General features: G+C 54.5%; 3 protein-coding genes across 17 annotated transcripts in view; 2 read left to right on the top strand and 1 right to left on the bottom strand.

Annotated features, from left to right (window-relative positions):
- The window catches only part of HEMK1 (HemK methyltransferase 1, mitochondrial release factors N(5)-glutamine), a 37,712-nt gene extending 36,575 nt beyond the window's left edge, over window positions 1-1,137 (top strand). For all 3 annotated transcript variants that reach the window (XR_013527320.1, XR_013527318.1, XM_078350993.1), the window contains one exon: window positions 675-1,137. Coding sequence is in view for 1 of the 3 variants with exons in the window: in XM_078350993.1 (XP_078207119.1) it covers window positions 675-748 (74 nt within the window). In the remaining 2 variants the exon portion in view is untranslated. The remainder of the gene's footprint in view (window positions 1-674) is intronic.
- On the bottom strand, window positions 483-5,755 carry CISH (cytokine inducible SH2 containing protein). 4 transcript variants are annotated; one of them, XM_008981707.5, is made up of 3 exons: window positions 5,612-5,755; window positions 2,378-2,598; window positions 483-2,123 (listed from the first exon to the last, which is right to left on the bottom strand). In XM_008981707.5, exons 1-3 carry the CDS (start codon window positions 5,629-5,631, stop codon window positions 1,612-1,614), a joined length of 753 nt encoding a protein of 250 aa, XP_008979955.2. In that variant the 5' UTR covers window positions 5,632-5,755; the 3' UTR covers window positions 483-1,611. The 4 variants fall into 4 exon arrangements, with proteins under 4 accessions (XP_008979955.2, XP_002758438.1, XP_002758439.2 ...); XM_002758392.6 differs by having other exon boundaries at window positions 483-2,147; XM_002758393.7 differs by lacking the exon at window positions 5,612-5,755 and adding an exon at window positions 4,319-4,571 and having other exon boundaries at window positions 483-2,147.
- Window positions 5,756-11,189: 5,434 nt separating this feature from the next.
- Window positions 11,190-14,585, top strand: part of MAPKAPK3 (MAPK activated protein kinase 3) — a 31,368-nt gene continuing 27,972 nt past the window's right edge. For 4 of the 10 annotated variants that reach the window (XM_078350980.1, XM_078350978.1, XM_078350975.1 and 1 more), the window contains exons 1-2: window positions 11,190-11,265; window positions 11,565-11,835. Coding sequence is in view for 5 of the 10 variants with exons in the window: in XM_078350975.1 (XP_078207101.1) it covers window positions 11,617-11,835 (219 nt within the window). In the remaining 5 variants the exon portion in view is untranslated. Of the gene's footprint in view, window positions 11,281-11,460; window positions 11,836-14,585 lie in introns of those variants that run through there. The other 6 variants (XM_078350977.1, XM_078350974.1, XM_008981725.5 and 3 more) reach the window with 4 other exon arrangements.

Here is a 14,585-nt window from a genome sequence, read left to right on the forward strand (position 1 = left end):
GCTTTGGTGCCTTTGCACCACTGTGCCTTCTTCCTGGGAGAACTGGCCCTGACTTCTCTGACTACTGGTTTTCTCATCTCAAAAAACACTGACCCCAGGAGTGGTCCATAACTGTCTCCCCACTGGGTATTCTCCACTTGTGATTTGGAATTGGCATTTCTTGTTTACACATCTCTCAGGGCTGGTGCACCTCTGCCATCCTCCCCCCAGGTCCCACCTGGCAGTGCCCTGGACAGTCACCCTGCAGGCAGTCCAACTGGCCTTCATCCCCTAGCTCCCATTTTCCAAGGGGACAGATGAGAGGAGAGAGGCTGCCCCTGTCTCCTTCACTCCTCAATGAGTCCCCAGCATGGACTGCTCAGCCACATAGGATTTCTGGGTCTCTCCACTTGCTCAGATATCAAATGGAGAATATTGATAACAAGATCAAAGGGGACACATTGTGTACACAACTCAAAAGAGGCCCCAGTGAGGGCTCCATACATGAAAGGCATCATTTTATTATAGAGGTAATAAAATAAAGAGGTAATAAAGGTAAATGTCATTACAGAAAAATCAGTGGAAGAGAAAAGACCACCAAATTGTTCTTTGTCAGAATTATTACTTCATGAAGTCTTATCAGATTTCATGAAAGAAAGAATATCAGTGTATTTCTTTCTTTCTCTCATGTGCAGGCACCTTCCTGGGAAGGAAGCAGACCCAGCAGAGCTGCAGTGGTGGCCCTCAAACCAGCAACCCCTCTTCCTGACAGCACAAGCAATCTTCCGGGGCCTGTGCCATAATGAGACCAGCTCTATGCAGATACACCTCTGTCCTGTGAGGGGGTGAGACACAGGTTCTGTTGGGGACTGAGGCTCCAGCTGCATTTTCTTATCTACTGTAGTTGTCCATCCTCCCCAAATAGGGCTAGGGGGAGAAGAGAGTGGACACATTCACAGATGGGTGGATCAGTGCCAGGACATCCAGGATTGCCTTGGTTTTAGCAACTTGTCTCAGGGCTCTCCAAGGGAAGAACCAGAGAAGCCAGGGCAGAGTTGGGGTCTCTGGACTACCAGGGCTCAGGGCACAGAGGTGGGGTTGGCTCACCCCTGACACCAACCTCAAGGAGAATAAATAAATAAATAGTGTATACTTGTGCAGTCCCCTAGCCTGGCTTACCCCTCAACAAGGGGATTGTCACTGTTGACCTCAGTTCTTCTGCCTGTCAAACTCCTAGAAACAGAGGCTGGCTGCAGGTAGGGGTGCTATTGACCCCGGGGATTGAGAAACCAGGGCTGAGAGTGCCCATACAGTTCAGATGGCCAGGGCAGGCAAGTGAGTGGAGGCCTGGGCCCAGCCCACTGGTGAGACAAGGTCCTGCCTGTCTCCCCCTCCTCTGACACATGGCTCAGTGTAATGAAGCCATGTGGGACCTGGGGGTATTCACCTCCAAGTTGTGTGACATGTTCCCTCTCCCAAGCTTTGCTCTTGCTGGCTCTTCCTGGGCCAGTTGCCAGAGGTATGCAGGCACCAGGATGCCTGAAGGAGGGACAGTGGGAGCCCAAGTCCAGCTGGGGCTGGTGTCCCCTCCAGGGTGCAACTGGGTGAGGCTGGGCAGAGTGCCTGGCCCAGTCAGAGCTGGAAGGGGTACTGTCGGAGGTAGTCAGCCATGCGCCGGGGCAGTGGCAGGCAGTCCACGTCAGCCACCAGACGGTTGATGACAAGGCGGCACAGGTGCTGTAGGCTGCGGGCACTGCTTCTTCGCACAAAGGGCTGCACCAGTTTTAGGTGTACAGCAGTGGCTGCTGGAGGAGTAGGCAGCGCTGGGTTACTAGGCGCATCTTCTTTAGGCATAGGCAGGGCCGGAGTGGGAGCAGGATCGGGGCTGTCGCTTCGGGTGTCAGCAGCGCAGGAGGCCACATAGTGCTGCACAAGGCTGACCACATCTGGGAAGGCCAGGATGCGTGGCCTGGACAAGCAGTTGGAATCCAGACGGAAGCTGGAGTTGGCATACTCAATGCGCACATTGGTGGGGCCACGAGTGGTTTTCACGGACAGCGTGAACAGGTAGCTGGGGTGGGTGCTATCACGTACCAGGAACGTGCCCTCTGGCATCTTCTGCAGGTGTTGCCGGGCCTCGCTGGCTGTAATAGAACCCCAATACCAACCTAGGCAAGTGCAGAGGGGGCCAAGGGACATAGTGGAAATTAGCTGGGGGTACCAATCCAGGGCAAGTCAAGGCAGTCCCTCCCGCTTTACACTTCTGGGGAGAGGCCTGTGCCTCTCCCATCAGACTCACCTGGGCAGGGCCATGCCTCCAAAATCAGACTCAATGGCAGAAATAAGCTTCTGTCATCAGACTACCCAGGAAAAGGCCTGCCTCCCCCCTCAGACTCACCAGATTCCCGAAGGTAGGAGAAGGTCTTGGCTATGCACAGCAGATCCTCCTCGGGGTCCAGCGCTTTGGGCTCACTCTCTGTCTGGGCTCGGGTCTCCTCTGCCACCTCCTCTGGGAAGGCCCCAGCAGGCAAGGGCTGCATGACTGGCTCGGGCAGTTCCAGGGACTGGGCCCACAGGGGCCGCTGCCCAGTCTGCTCCACAGCCAGCAAAGGATGAGGTCTAGAAGGCAGTGGATGAGCAGTGAGTGGAGGACCCATGCTTCCCCATCTCCAGAGCCTCCCCACCCATGCCCCAGACTAGCTGCATGACCTCTGGCTGGCCCATCTCACTATGAGCCTCAGCTTCCCTTCTACCCAGCCATGGGCTCAATTAGTCCAGTATCTTATTTCCCACTTGTCATCACAAAAGCCCCCTTGATTGTTTCCACGTGTGGGTTGTCTTCTGAAAGATGCTTCTCTACTCCCCTGCATTTACTAAACAGTAATTAATCGCTGTCTTTTGTATCAGCCAAAACCACAGATCATTCCCTATAAGCATTTCTAGTATTCTCACCACACTCATAGAATCCAGTGCAAAGTAGCTTCATGTTTGTGCCCTCCTCACTGAGGTGGGCTGATTAAATGGCCCACTGATTGAACAGTCCTAGTTGAGTGTAGGATAGATCTGTGTGGAATCCTCCAGAGAAGCCCCAGGATTATAGTAGGCTGCCTGAGGTCACACGCTATCTCCCCATGGATAGGAGTGTCTCTCAGAAGGACCTAAGTCCACACTAGCCAGGACTTAGAGACTGAAATAATCCCCTACCCATACAAGTCAGCCTATCCTGGCCTCTGCTCCTCCCAGTGGAAGGTCTGGGGTGAACAATGGCCTCTGAAGGCACTGGCAAGTCTCACCTCCTGTGGATATGAGCTCCCACCAAAGGGCAGGGTTCTTAACCCACACTCCAGATCCCACTCTGACAAGCCAGTCCTACCAGGCTCTATGATTTTGCACAAAGCTTGCTTGTCACCGGGCTTCAGTTTCTCTTACCCCCATAAGGGGTCCCACCAATCCATACACTGAGAGGTTCAGTAACATCATATTCTTGGATGGCTGGGGTTGGGAGAACTGAGCTGACCAAAATCTGAGTAGTAGCTTCCTCCTGGGGGAAGCCCACCCAGCATGGCAATACTAGGGCTTCCCCCTTGGGAGAGCAGCAGGGACTGGCTTTACTTCCCCAGGAAGAGACTGCTGCTCCTCTCTCACTCCTTACAAAATACATCTCTAGGCCTCAGTTTTGGGTCTAGTCCCTGGCTGGGCCTCAGGACATGGAGCTAATGAAACCATGGCCTTGCCCTCAAGGAGAACCAGACTAGCTGGGGAAGATGGCACTAAGAGTAATTATAATGCAAAGTCATAAAAGTGCAGGTGTCATGGGATAGTTAGGATCTGCTTGCTCCTGAGCTGAGTCTGCCAGGCCAAAGGAAGGAGCTGGGGGAAGGGACCCCAGGCAGAGAGGACAGCATGACAAACAGTGCCCATATTGCTTGTCAGGCAGGGAGGGGTAGGCAGGAACCAGTGGCAGGAGCCAGAGCTGACTCCTGTGTAGGTTACAGGTGACCCTCTAGGTTTTAACAAACCATGGCCCTGTGACCACTCAAAGGGAGAAAGGGCCACACAACTCTGGCACCCCACAGCCTGCCAAAAACTTTTCCACACCTACTCTGGCTGTACTGTGGGAGCTCGGAAATCCCTCTTGGAGAGCTGGAGGCCAAGTTTTGAGATGATCTGCCTGCTGGGGCCCAGAGCTACCTTCCCAGGAGCCTGGTAGGTACCTAGAAAGTCAGGCTAGAACTTCTGCAGGTGGCCACCTCCAGATAGCTTAGCCAGTCCTCCGACACATCTCACATGTGGGTGTGTGAGCAGCTGTGTTGATCACCACAAACTCCTGGTGAGTGACTGTGTACATGGGCAGGGTGTGTCCATGGCTGTGTCATTGTCGTGGTGGGGACAGTGGCTGGCGTGTTCTAGGTACATGTGTGTGCCTGCTTTGGAGCCCAGCAGTCTGTTAAAAGCTTTGTTCCCCAACATCCAACACTGGCCCTGAGCTTACAAGGGGGCCCTCAGCTAGGTTAAAAAAGTGAAAGAGGCTAGGGTAAAAAGTGAAAGAGACCCCAGAATGTAGGGGGAGGCTCCTGGGGAGGAAGGCAGTGGTAGGGTAGGTGTTTGGGAGTCCCAGAATGCAGGCAGGAGGGAGGAACTTGCTGGAGACAGCAAGGGAGAAGTAGTCTTCCCAGCACCTCTGTGTCCTCTTCCCTCGCCTCACCTTCCACCCTCCTTCACTTGGCACCAGGCCAGTTGTGATAAGCACAGCCACTGGGCCACCCAGTTCTCCCTGAGAGCAGAACACCCATTTATATCTCCTTCCTCTCTTCTTGGAGCTTCCTGAGCTCCTGTCAGATCACCGTGGCCAGCATCAGACCCTTTGGTTGAAGGGATTGCTGAGGTTCAGAACAGAGTGGATGGCCAAGAATGCTTAGCAGAGGTCAAGACTCTGGCTTATCAACGTCCCCTCTCCACTGTCCCCACCTCAAGTCTGGGAAATTTGAAGATGAGAGACAGGAGCCAAGGTCCTTCTGACATTGGGATCCCAGACTGGGCTGAGACAGGGTTGTGAGACGATTGTGGGGGTACCCCAGACAGGACCAGGCTAAACCCAGGGCCTCTCAAGAGCTGCTGACCTTCAGGTGCCAACCTGAGGAGAGGCAAGGATCTCAGGCTGGCTTCCCAAGAAGAGACTACTTGCTAGACTAGGGCAGGAGAGGGGACACCAGGACAGAGCCGGCCAGGGGCTGGTCCAAGGTCATCAGCAGGCAGGGCAGCCGGCAGGCTAGCACAGAGTGCTCTGGGCCCAGAAGAAGATCTGGCATTGTTGGCCACATCTTGGGAGACCCCTGCCGTTGGCGTCCATCTGCTTCAGTGAGAACCCAGGCTAAGTCCACCCTGTGAGTTCCTCCTGTAGCCAGCCCCCCTCTTCCCAGTCCACAGTGGGAATTGAGGCGAGTGTGCGTGTGTTGGGGTGGGGTGGGGTGGGAGTGTCACAGTTCCACACAGAGCCTCGCTCCGGAGGCCCTTCCGTACTCAGTCACCTCTGGCCCGTCAAGCCCTCCCAATACCCAGCAGCTAGCACGAGGCCCCTGTTCTCCCGTGCGCCCCGCGTGGTGGCCAGGAGGGAGCAGAGAGCTGCGCTTACCCCTGAACGCAGAGGACCATGTCCCCGCGGCAGCGGCGACTCCGGAGTGGGGACTCGGCTGGACGGCGGCAGCGGGAGGGAGCCACTGGGCGCGGAGCGCGTCCAGGGTAGGCTCCCGGAGCGCGCGGGCGCAGGGCAGGGACTGAGAAGCAGAGGCGCGGACCGCCTGCGAGGGCGAGGGGGCCGGGCCGGACGAGCGGGGCGGGGCGAGCTGCCGCCTAATCTTTTGTCTACCGCGTCCCAGCCCTTCCGGGAAGCGGCGTCTTCCTAGAACCGTGGGCTAACCGGTGGGGCTCGGGCGGGGTGCGCGGGCGCCGTCGCGGGCTCTGGGGCCCTGGGCAGCGAAAGGAAATACTTTGACAGATTTCCAAGAACTTTCCAGGAAAACGGGGCGGGGCCCCGCGAGCCGACCAATCGCGACGCTGAGGGTGGAGCCGAGTGGCCGGGAAGGGCCAATAGCAGCGCGTAGACCCGGGACTTACGCTACCCAGCGGGACAGGTCTGAGAGATCAGTAGGGAAAGCCGGGTGGGGGAAGTTAAGGAGCGGCCGGGCCTTGGCAACCCGCGCCCAGATTGCTTTCTGGCATTCTGCGTCGTTGGGTAAGGGCCCCCTTATCTCTCCGTGGAACCCGTGGCAGGGCGGGGGCGGAGTCCCGGGCTTGTCCTCCCTGCTAGCCGCTCCCCCAAGGAGGTCTGTCGGCTTGTGCAAGCGCCCCGTGTTGGGACGGCCGCTCCTGGACCCTGGGACTCTGTGTGACCGGTGTCGGGTTAGGTGGCATGGGTGAGGTCTGGAGCGGGACTTAGGGCAGGGCGGGCTGCAGAGGACAGCTCCAGAAATGAGTAGGTCCACTCTCATTTCTGAGGGTCAAGCCGGCGGCCACCACAGCCAGAACGATCCAGACAAGAACGTTTCCGTTGAAAAAGTTGAAGGAGAAAGCACATCCCAACTTTTCGAATCAGGCAGACCAGCCAGTCTCTGTTGGCACTGGTTTCTGGACGGCCCTGCTAGTCAGGGGAAGAGACTGCAGATTTGAGGAGGCAAGCATAGACGGCCCCAGATGACCCGGACTCTGGGTTGGTGGCCTCCTTCCCCACTTTCCGCCCCACCCCCCACCCCGCCAACACATACAAAATGTTGAAGAGAGAGTCTTGTACCTCAAAACATTCAGCAATAATCTGGGAGTAGGGTGATAGAAGTTGGGGCCAGGTGGTGAGGGCAGAGGAGTAACACTCCCTCTTATCTACAGGGAGAACTTGATGCATTTGATCCTCTACAACTGGTGTTACTCCCTTTACGAAGAAGGAAGACAGAGCCCCAGGGAACAAATGCTAGGAAATGGCAGGGTAAGAGCTTGATTCCAGCTCTGAATCAGAAGCCCACACTCCTACCAGGACTCTCTCCACCTTTTTTCAGTTCACTGAATTCACTATGGAGCATCTTGAAGGACTATAGGGTCTATGTGAATCTTCTCCAAACCCTTGGGCCAGAAGAACTGTGGGATTGGGAGCGGTGGCAGGGTCCACTACCCCACCCCTACCCCCCTCCCAGTGTGTGCTCCCAGGGTGCCCAGAAAGAAGGCTAGCTTTGAGATTCTGGGCAGGGATGACAGGCCCCTGGTGGTGTTGAAGGGCCTAACGATAGCATCCAGGGCAGACAGGGCTCACCTTGCTCTGCCCAGAATGGCAGAGGGCAAAGAGATCTGAAAGCAAAACCCTGTGAAACTGGGAAAAAATGGTTACGTTTCAGACTTCAGGGCAGCCACTTCTCTGTAGCTTTCCTGAAGGGAAGTGGGGCTTCATCAATGTAACCCTGACAGCCCCTCCTGAGTTGGTCAGAAGCCAGTTTCTTGGAATGAGGGTAGAGGAGATGGATACTTCATAACCCACTTTGAGGGTTGGGATTGCTGGAGAGCCTGGTATGGGGCCCCTGTGTGGACCACTGTCTTGCCAGTAGGGACGGTCCACTGTCTCATTACTATGAAGACAAAAGGACTTGCAGGTGCCATGCAACAGAGTTAAAATTTTGAACCTAGGTCTCTTATGGGACCAAATCTCAAGGTCTCTATCAAAACTATATTTCTTCCCTCTCACCATGACTATTCAACTGAACACTTACTATGTGCCAAGCACTCTCAGCAATTTGCAGCCTCATGTCATTGTTACAACTATCACATATTATCTCCTCTTTACAAGTAAGGAAACTAAGTCATGAAGAGGTTACAATATACCCTAGGTCTCCCAGCTGGCAAGTAATGGTTGAAGCCAAGAGCCTACACACTTCCTCCTACTTCCTCTGTGGGTACTGGTGATCCACCAACTCCTAGACATCCAGTTGTAAGGTTCTCAGTGAAGTTTCTCTGCCCTAGGCCAGTAAATGTTGGAGCACGATGGAAGTCCCTTTGAAAGCATCCCCTACAGAGGTCAGTGATTATGTGGTCTATGTGTAAACCAAAGGGTCCCAAGGGTTTTGGTCTTCCAACTATTTTGTGTGTGTGTGTGAGTGTGTGTGTGTGTGTGTGTGTGTGTGAATATGACAGCACTGTGCACCTCATCTGCGTGCTGGGAACAGTGATGTGCCCCTGTTTTGCCCCAAGTGCCTCCCTGCCTCAGGCACTGTGGGTCTCTCTGGCCATCTTAGTACTTAATTCTGCCCTGGCTGCTCCCCAGAAGCCCCCATTCTGATTGCTGGGCCCACACTGCCACCTAGTGGTGCCCTCTCTCATGCCCTCACTAGCCAAATCTCCATAGATTCTTCCAGGATAATCCCTCCTCTGCACCCCAGGGATTGACCTTACTGCAAGATTCCCCTGCCCCTCCCTCCCAGAACAATCAACAGATGCATCACAAGAATACACAGCAGTGACTTCCCCAAAGTCTGGCTCATTTGGCCTCTATCCTCTCACCATGTACAGCCTCCCCTCTCCAGGAAGGGAGAGAAAAAGAGAGAGTTTTTCAGCCCTGACTCTCACTTTAAGCTATATTAAAGTCTCTGTCCCCTTGGATACACAGCTATATGAAGGGCTGTGTGGCAGAGTCTGCCACCACAAATCCACTCCTGACCAGGTCCAGCCATCCCGCATACTGAATCCTCCCATCAGTCTGGAGGGGATGTGGCAGGTGGATGCTAGAACATGAGCACTAAGGGAAAACCACATATTCTGACTTTCCTGGGCTAAGTGAGTAGTTGCATGGCATCTCTCTGATGGACCCACGTGGGGGACATGTGTGCCTGTGGAAGTATGGACATTGGTTATAGGGACTGGGAGGGGAGAAGCAGCACCTTTGCTTACTTTTCATAATTCTGTATAATTTGAATTAATTACAATGAACAAGTCTTAGTTATGCAACTTAAAATTTTAATAAAAAGAGATAAGCTTAAAAAATACAATTATGGCTGGGTGCGGTGGCTCAAGCCTGTAATCCCAGCACTTTGGGAGGCCGAGGAGGGTGGATCATGAGGTCAAGAGATCAAGACCTTCCTGGTCAACATGGTGAAACCCATCTCTACTAAAAATACAAAAAAATTAGCTGGGCATGGTGGCGCGTGCCTGTAATCCCAGCTACTCAGGAGGCTGAGGCAGGAGAATTGCCTGAACCCAGGAGGCGGAGGTTGCAGTGAGCTGAGATTGCACCATTGCACTCCAGCCTGGGTAACAAGAGTGAAACTCCGTCTCAAAAAAAAAAATTATAAAAATTTTAAAGCAATTGTAATGTAATCCATTTTAAAGAAAGAAACATCTTCACAGAATATTCAGTGAGATGCCTTTGGCTGGGGCAAGGAGCCAGCCTCCACCCTCAGCTGCCTAGCCTTTTGCTCATCCGGAATGACATCTTACTCAGCCTCAGGTTCACCAGGCTCAAATCATTTGCCTTTAGACAGCAGAGCCTTCTTCAGCTCCCCAACAGTAGAAGCTTCCAGATAGGTTTTCTCCAAGGCTCTGAGATCGTGAATTAGATTCTCAGGTTGGGCTCAGGGGCATCAATCCTAGTCCAGATAGGCATAAATGCATGTGTGTGTGCACATATGCATGTGTATCTGTGTGCATGAGTATTATACGCATGTGTGTTTATGTATATGCATACCTATGTGTAAGCATGTGTATGTGCACATGTGTAAAGCTGTGAGTGCATGTGTGCATGTATGAGAGTATGTTTGTATATGTGGCTGTGTGAGGAGCCAGAAAGGACCAGGAGAGGAGGTCATGGTTTGAAGATAAGAGCCCAGCCCTGAAGTTGTGCTTTGGAGTTGGAATGGGAGTTCTGTCATGACAGCTGCTGACCTCAGGTTACTTAACCTCCCTGTGCTTTTCTGCCCTGTGTGTCTGTAGTGTGGGCCAGAAGGGATAGTGTGACCTCCTCCAGTCTCTGTAAGGTCAGGGGGTTCCAGGGAGAGCACTTACCCAGCATCTGGTCTGCAAGAAGTGTTCACTATCTGGAGCCTCCTGCTTCACTGAACACTGCTAGCTTGAAGATAGCCTGGAAGGAATGGGGGCAGAGCCCCATCCCCCATCCCCACTGAACATCTGCACACAGTGGGTACCCACCAATAAGTTGTAGCGCCCTTTCGCTCACTCATTCATTTACAGAACCACCTCTCCAAGAGCTCCTGCTCTGATGAGTCTGGACATGCAGCCCAGGTGTCTGTGAGTGTGCGTTTGTTAACGAGTGGGGTTGAGGGGAGGCACTCACTGGGTCCGAGTTCTGCAGCCAGGAGTAGGATGGCTGGGAGACGCCTGAGTGGGACCGAGGTCGTGGTACCTGCAGTCCTGCAGATGGCCTGTAGATGACAGCAGAGGCCCATGCAGAGCCCCTGCCCTGAGCCGCACCTTCCCAGTCCCAAGTGTGCCAAGCCAGCTAGCTAATATCTCTCAGCTTGGGTTGGGGGAGCGATGTGCCCGAGTAGTTCAGATCTGTCCCAGGAGACAACCACCCTCCCTATGGCTCTAGACAAGTTGTTTTCTCCCCAGGGGCCCCAGTTTCCTCATCTGTGAAATGAGAGTTGTTTAACAGCCTGTGTTGGGAACACTGGCTCAAATAGCTGAGGTAGTCTAAGATGGGCTTGATAGAGATTTAAAGGTACAAGGCAAAACTACAAAGCTAATGGGGAATGTCTGCCACTCTGATGTGAGGCAGAGACTTTTTAAACACGACGCCAAAAGCCCAAACCATAAGGTGAAAAGTTGGCAGATCTGACTAAATGGCAACTCGGGATTCCTGGGCCCCAGGACGCCGTATATACCAAACGGAAGCATGAGCCGGAGCTGCACAAAAGAGGGCAGTCGCTAGTGCTAGAGAGACTCCCAGAGCCACCAGAGGCTAGAGAGTGGCGAATTCAACAACGACGAGATGCCACTTTCCTGCTAGTACAGGGGTCTCCCTTGGTGTCCCTGGAAACCGAGGAAGTTACCGCCTCCTCGGGAAGCCACGCCTCCGATTTTGTTCCGGCTCGGGGGCGGGACCCAACTGGGTCCCGCCTGGCCCTTTAAGGCGGACCTAGTGAGGCCCCAAGTTGGGATGACGCGCGGGGAGCGAGGGGTGGAGTGGGGGGGGGGGAGGTCACGTGGGCGCCGGCAGCGCTACTCTCCGCCCTGGGCGCTCCAAGGCCGCCAGCTCCCGCGACCGCCGCCCCTGCCCCTCGCTGGTGCCTCAGCAAGGTGGGTTGCCGCCAGGTAAGCCCTCGCCAGGTACGCCTTCCCCGGCCCCCTCTGCGACCTCCTACGGGGTCCTCGCGGCCGTTAGGCGCTCGGCCCATTCCCTTCTTGACACGTGCCCGGGCGATACTCGTTTGTACCGGGCCACGCGACTACCGCCCCCTGCTGCACGTCTGTACTCCCAGGCGTTCGTCCCGCACTCCCAGCTTGCCCCGGGCCGGCAGCCCAGCCTGGTCAGAGGCTCCAAGGCTGGGGTGTGTTGGAAAAGTCTGGGAGGGACTCACTCTTCCCCTTTCCCCCAGGTGCCACTAGAAGCACCAGGCTGGGGCCGCCTCTGAGCGCCCCGCGGGGGCCATGGATGGTGAAACAGCAGAGGAGCAGGAGGGCCCTGTGCCCCCACCAGTTGCACCCAGCGGACCCGGCTTGGGCGGTGCTCCCGGGGGGCGGCGGGAGCCCAAGAAGTACGCAGTGACCGACGACTACAAGTTGTCCAAGCAGGTGCTGGGCCTTGGTGTGAACGGCAAGGTGCTGGAGTGCTTCCATCGGTGCACTGGGCAGAAGTGTGCTCTGAAGGTCAGTGAGCCTTCACTGAGGCCTGGGGTGTCTTGGAGGGTCCACTCCTGACTCTGGGGTTTTGGCTGGATCCATGTGTTCAGGCCCAAAGGAGGTCTCTTGTTCAGCTTGGCTGCCCCTTCCATGTGAAGCTTCTCTGACTGGAATGGATCTGTTTCCCTTTGCCGGAAGCTGAGACCCCACCAAGGCTTGGGGTGGGGCTGCTTCTTCCCTGTGGCCCCTGCCTGTCTGGGCTGGAGTGGTGTGAGTCTCCCAGGGCTGGCCAGAGGACAAGGCTGATGCCCATTGCGCCTGTGGAGCCTCAGGAAGCTGCTGATGGACTCCTGATGAGTCGCTGGTCCTATGTTGAAAGGACCTGCTCCAACCCATCCCTGATTCCTGGGCAGAGGGTGGACCAGCCATCTAACCACCTCAGCCTATAGGCTCCCTGGAGACCTGGCCCGCTGATATAAGTGGCATAGTGGGGGTGGTGGGGATGCTACAGGTGTGTACCTGGTTCTGGCTTAAGGCATACAGTTCTGGGCCTAGGGTCATACCCCATACCCAGAATCCCTTGAATCTGTCATCTCTGGGGTCTTTACTCATTTGTAGCTTGTGCCAATGGCCACCTAGATAGGTAGAGCATGGCAGGGATAGTGGCTCCTGGAGACTAAAAGTACAGCAAAGGCTCTTCTCATTTTACAAAAATTTAAATTATGAGTCCAAGTGCAGAGTCCTCAAGATATGGCCAATAGGTATCCTGTGTTTGCCAGTTTCATGACCTTGGATGATATTCTAGACTCTTGAAGCTAGGCTTCTATGTCTATTCATGGGGAAAGATAAGGAGTTGTGAATTTGAAATGAGATTATCCATGTAAAGCACTTGGTACAGGACCTGATACCTGTACAGGTCTGGAGAGGTTACAGGATTTATTTAAGGCATATGATCTTAAAGCATCTGAACAGGGACCTGGGCCCAGCTCTCTGTGCCTTTCCCAGGACCACTAGTGCCAACAGAGGAGGTTGTCTCCCCAGAGTGGCCTTGGAGGGGATCATGCAGGTGGGTCCAGGAGAGGATCAAGGTTGGACTGGTGGGGCTGGGCCCCAGGTATAGCTGCTTTGCCTACTAACCCAGCAGTTGAATAGGGTGGGGGAGCTTTCCAGAGTCTCAGGAATGGGATTCTCTGAGTCTTTTAGGGAAAAAGTGGCTTTTCTGAGGGCAGGTGGGCATAAAGGGATGAGGAATGAGAGTCTTCATCCCTCTCTGGGCACCATTTAGCCCTTCCACCTGTGCTAGGATTGAGGGCAGTCTGGGTAGGTGAAGCCAGAGAACCACTTCTCAATACCAAGGCTTTGGCCCCATGGGCCAAGACTGAGCTCTGACCAGTCCCTGTGGTGTCTAGATGCTGCGGGTGAGTCAGGGATCGGGTGGGAGGCCAGAATTTGTGGCTTCATACAGTGCCAGCTTTAAGTAAAGGTAGACTTAACCCCTTCCCCATAGATGCTTTGTCTGATGAGTGACTTGGGGGAACTTCTGACTGCAAGAACTTCTACAGCACCTCATCAGTGGTCTCCTTGTTCTGGACTGGGAATTGGGTCAGGCCTGGAGTGGGTTTCCCTCTGTACCCCTTTATGGGCGAGCATGGCTGGGGCTACTAGCTTGGGACCTTCAGGATCTGGCCCTAAATTGGCCCTCAAAGGGGACATGGATTAGATGGGCTCCCACTCCAGGACCTTCCTGTTCTTAGTATCCCTAGTGACCAAGCCTAGAAGTTTCTATCCAGCTAAGTAGACATTTACTACCTCCCAATATTGGGCTAGCACAACCTCTGTTATAGACATTTTACCTGTCCTGTGAGTGGTAGCTGTGGCCATGAGGGAGGAGGTGGCACCTGCCCACTTATAGCTTCTGCCCATTGCCCAGGAGGGCCAGGACCTAGGAATCTCAGTACATGGGCAGGCCTGGGCCTAGGGAGCTTAGCCAGCTCATGATGGGTCACAAACGTCTCCTTGCATCTTCCTAGCCTTTTCCCTGCAGCTGCCCCAGCTCAGCCTAGGCAACAGTCATGGGCTCCATGTCTTTCTGCCTCCCTGGTTACCAGGGTATTAGGCTGGCCTTTCCTTGTCTTAAAACCTGAACTTGTTCAGGCCATCTCTGCCCTTTTGTATCATGCTCATCCTCTTGGCTCTATTGCCCAAGATGGCAGATAGTGCTTAACAGGAAGCCTGAAACACAGCAAGCACTCATAAAACAGGAAGAGCTGTGGCCACTATCCCTGTAACTATTGCTATTCTGTGGAGGCCCTAGATGAGCAGGTCCCTCCCTCCCAGGGAGCTGGACCTCTTCCGCTTTCCCTTAGCCCCTGACCACCTGTTTGGTTCCTCTTGGCCTCGGTCATACCCAGTGGCTCCCTCCCAAGGCCACCTTCTGCTGCCAGTGCAGCCATTCTACTCCATTCTACCCCAAGCACTCATTGCTGTCCTCTTGGCAGGAACTGGAGGACAGCCTTTCTTGGAGAGGGTGTATGGGCCAGGCAGTCCTCCAGTTTCTGCTCCTCCTGTTGACCTCTTGCTTGTGCCCTCTCCCAGGCTTAACTAGTTAATTAGTACCCTTCAGTTTTACCTCTAACTGGGCACAGCCCTGCAGATTTGTCACATATCAGTTACCCCACCACATCCAAGACCCAGCCCTCAAACTTTATCACATGTGAAAATTGGGACCCAAAGTAAGTCACATGGCTTGAAGTGGGGGGTATAGCAGAAGCCAGAAT

Source organism: Callithrix jacchus, chromosome 15, assembly GCF_049354715.1.
Source record: "Callithrix jacchus isolate 240 chromosome 15, calJac240_pri, whole genome shotgun sequence".
Lineage (NCBI taxonomy): Eukaryota > Metazoa > Chordata > Mammalia > Primates > Cebidae > Callithrix > Callithrix jacchus.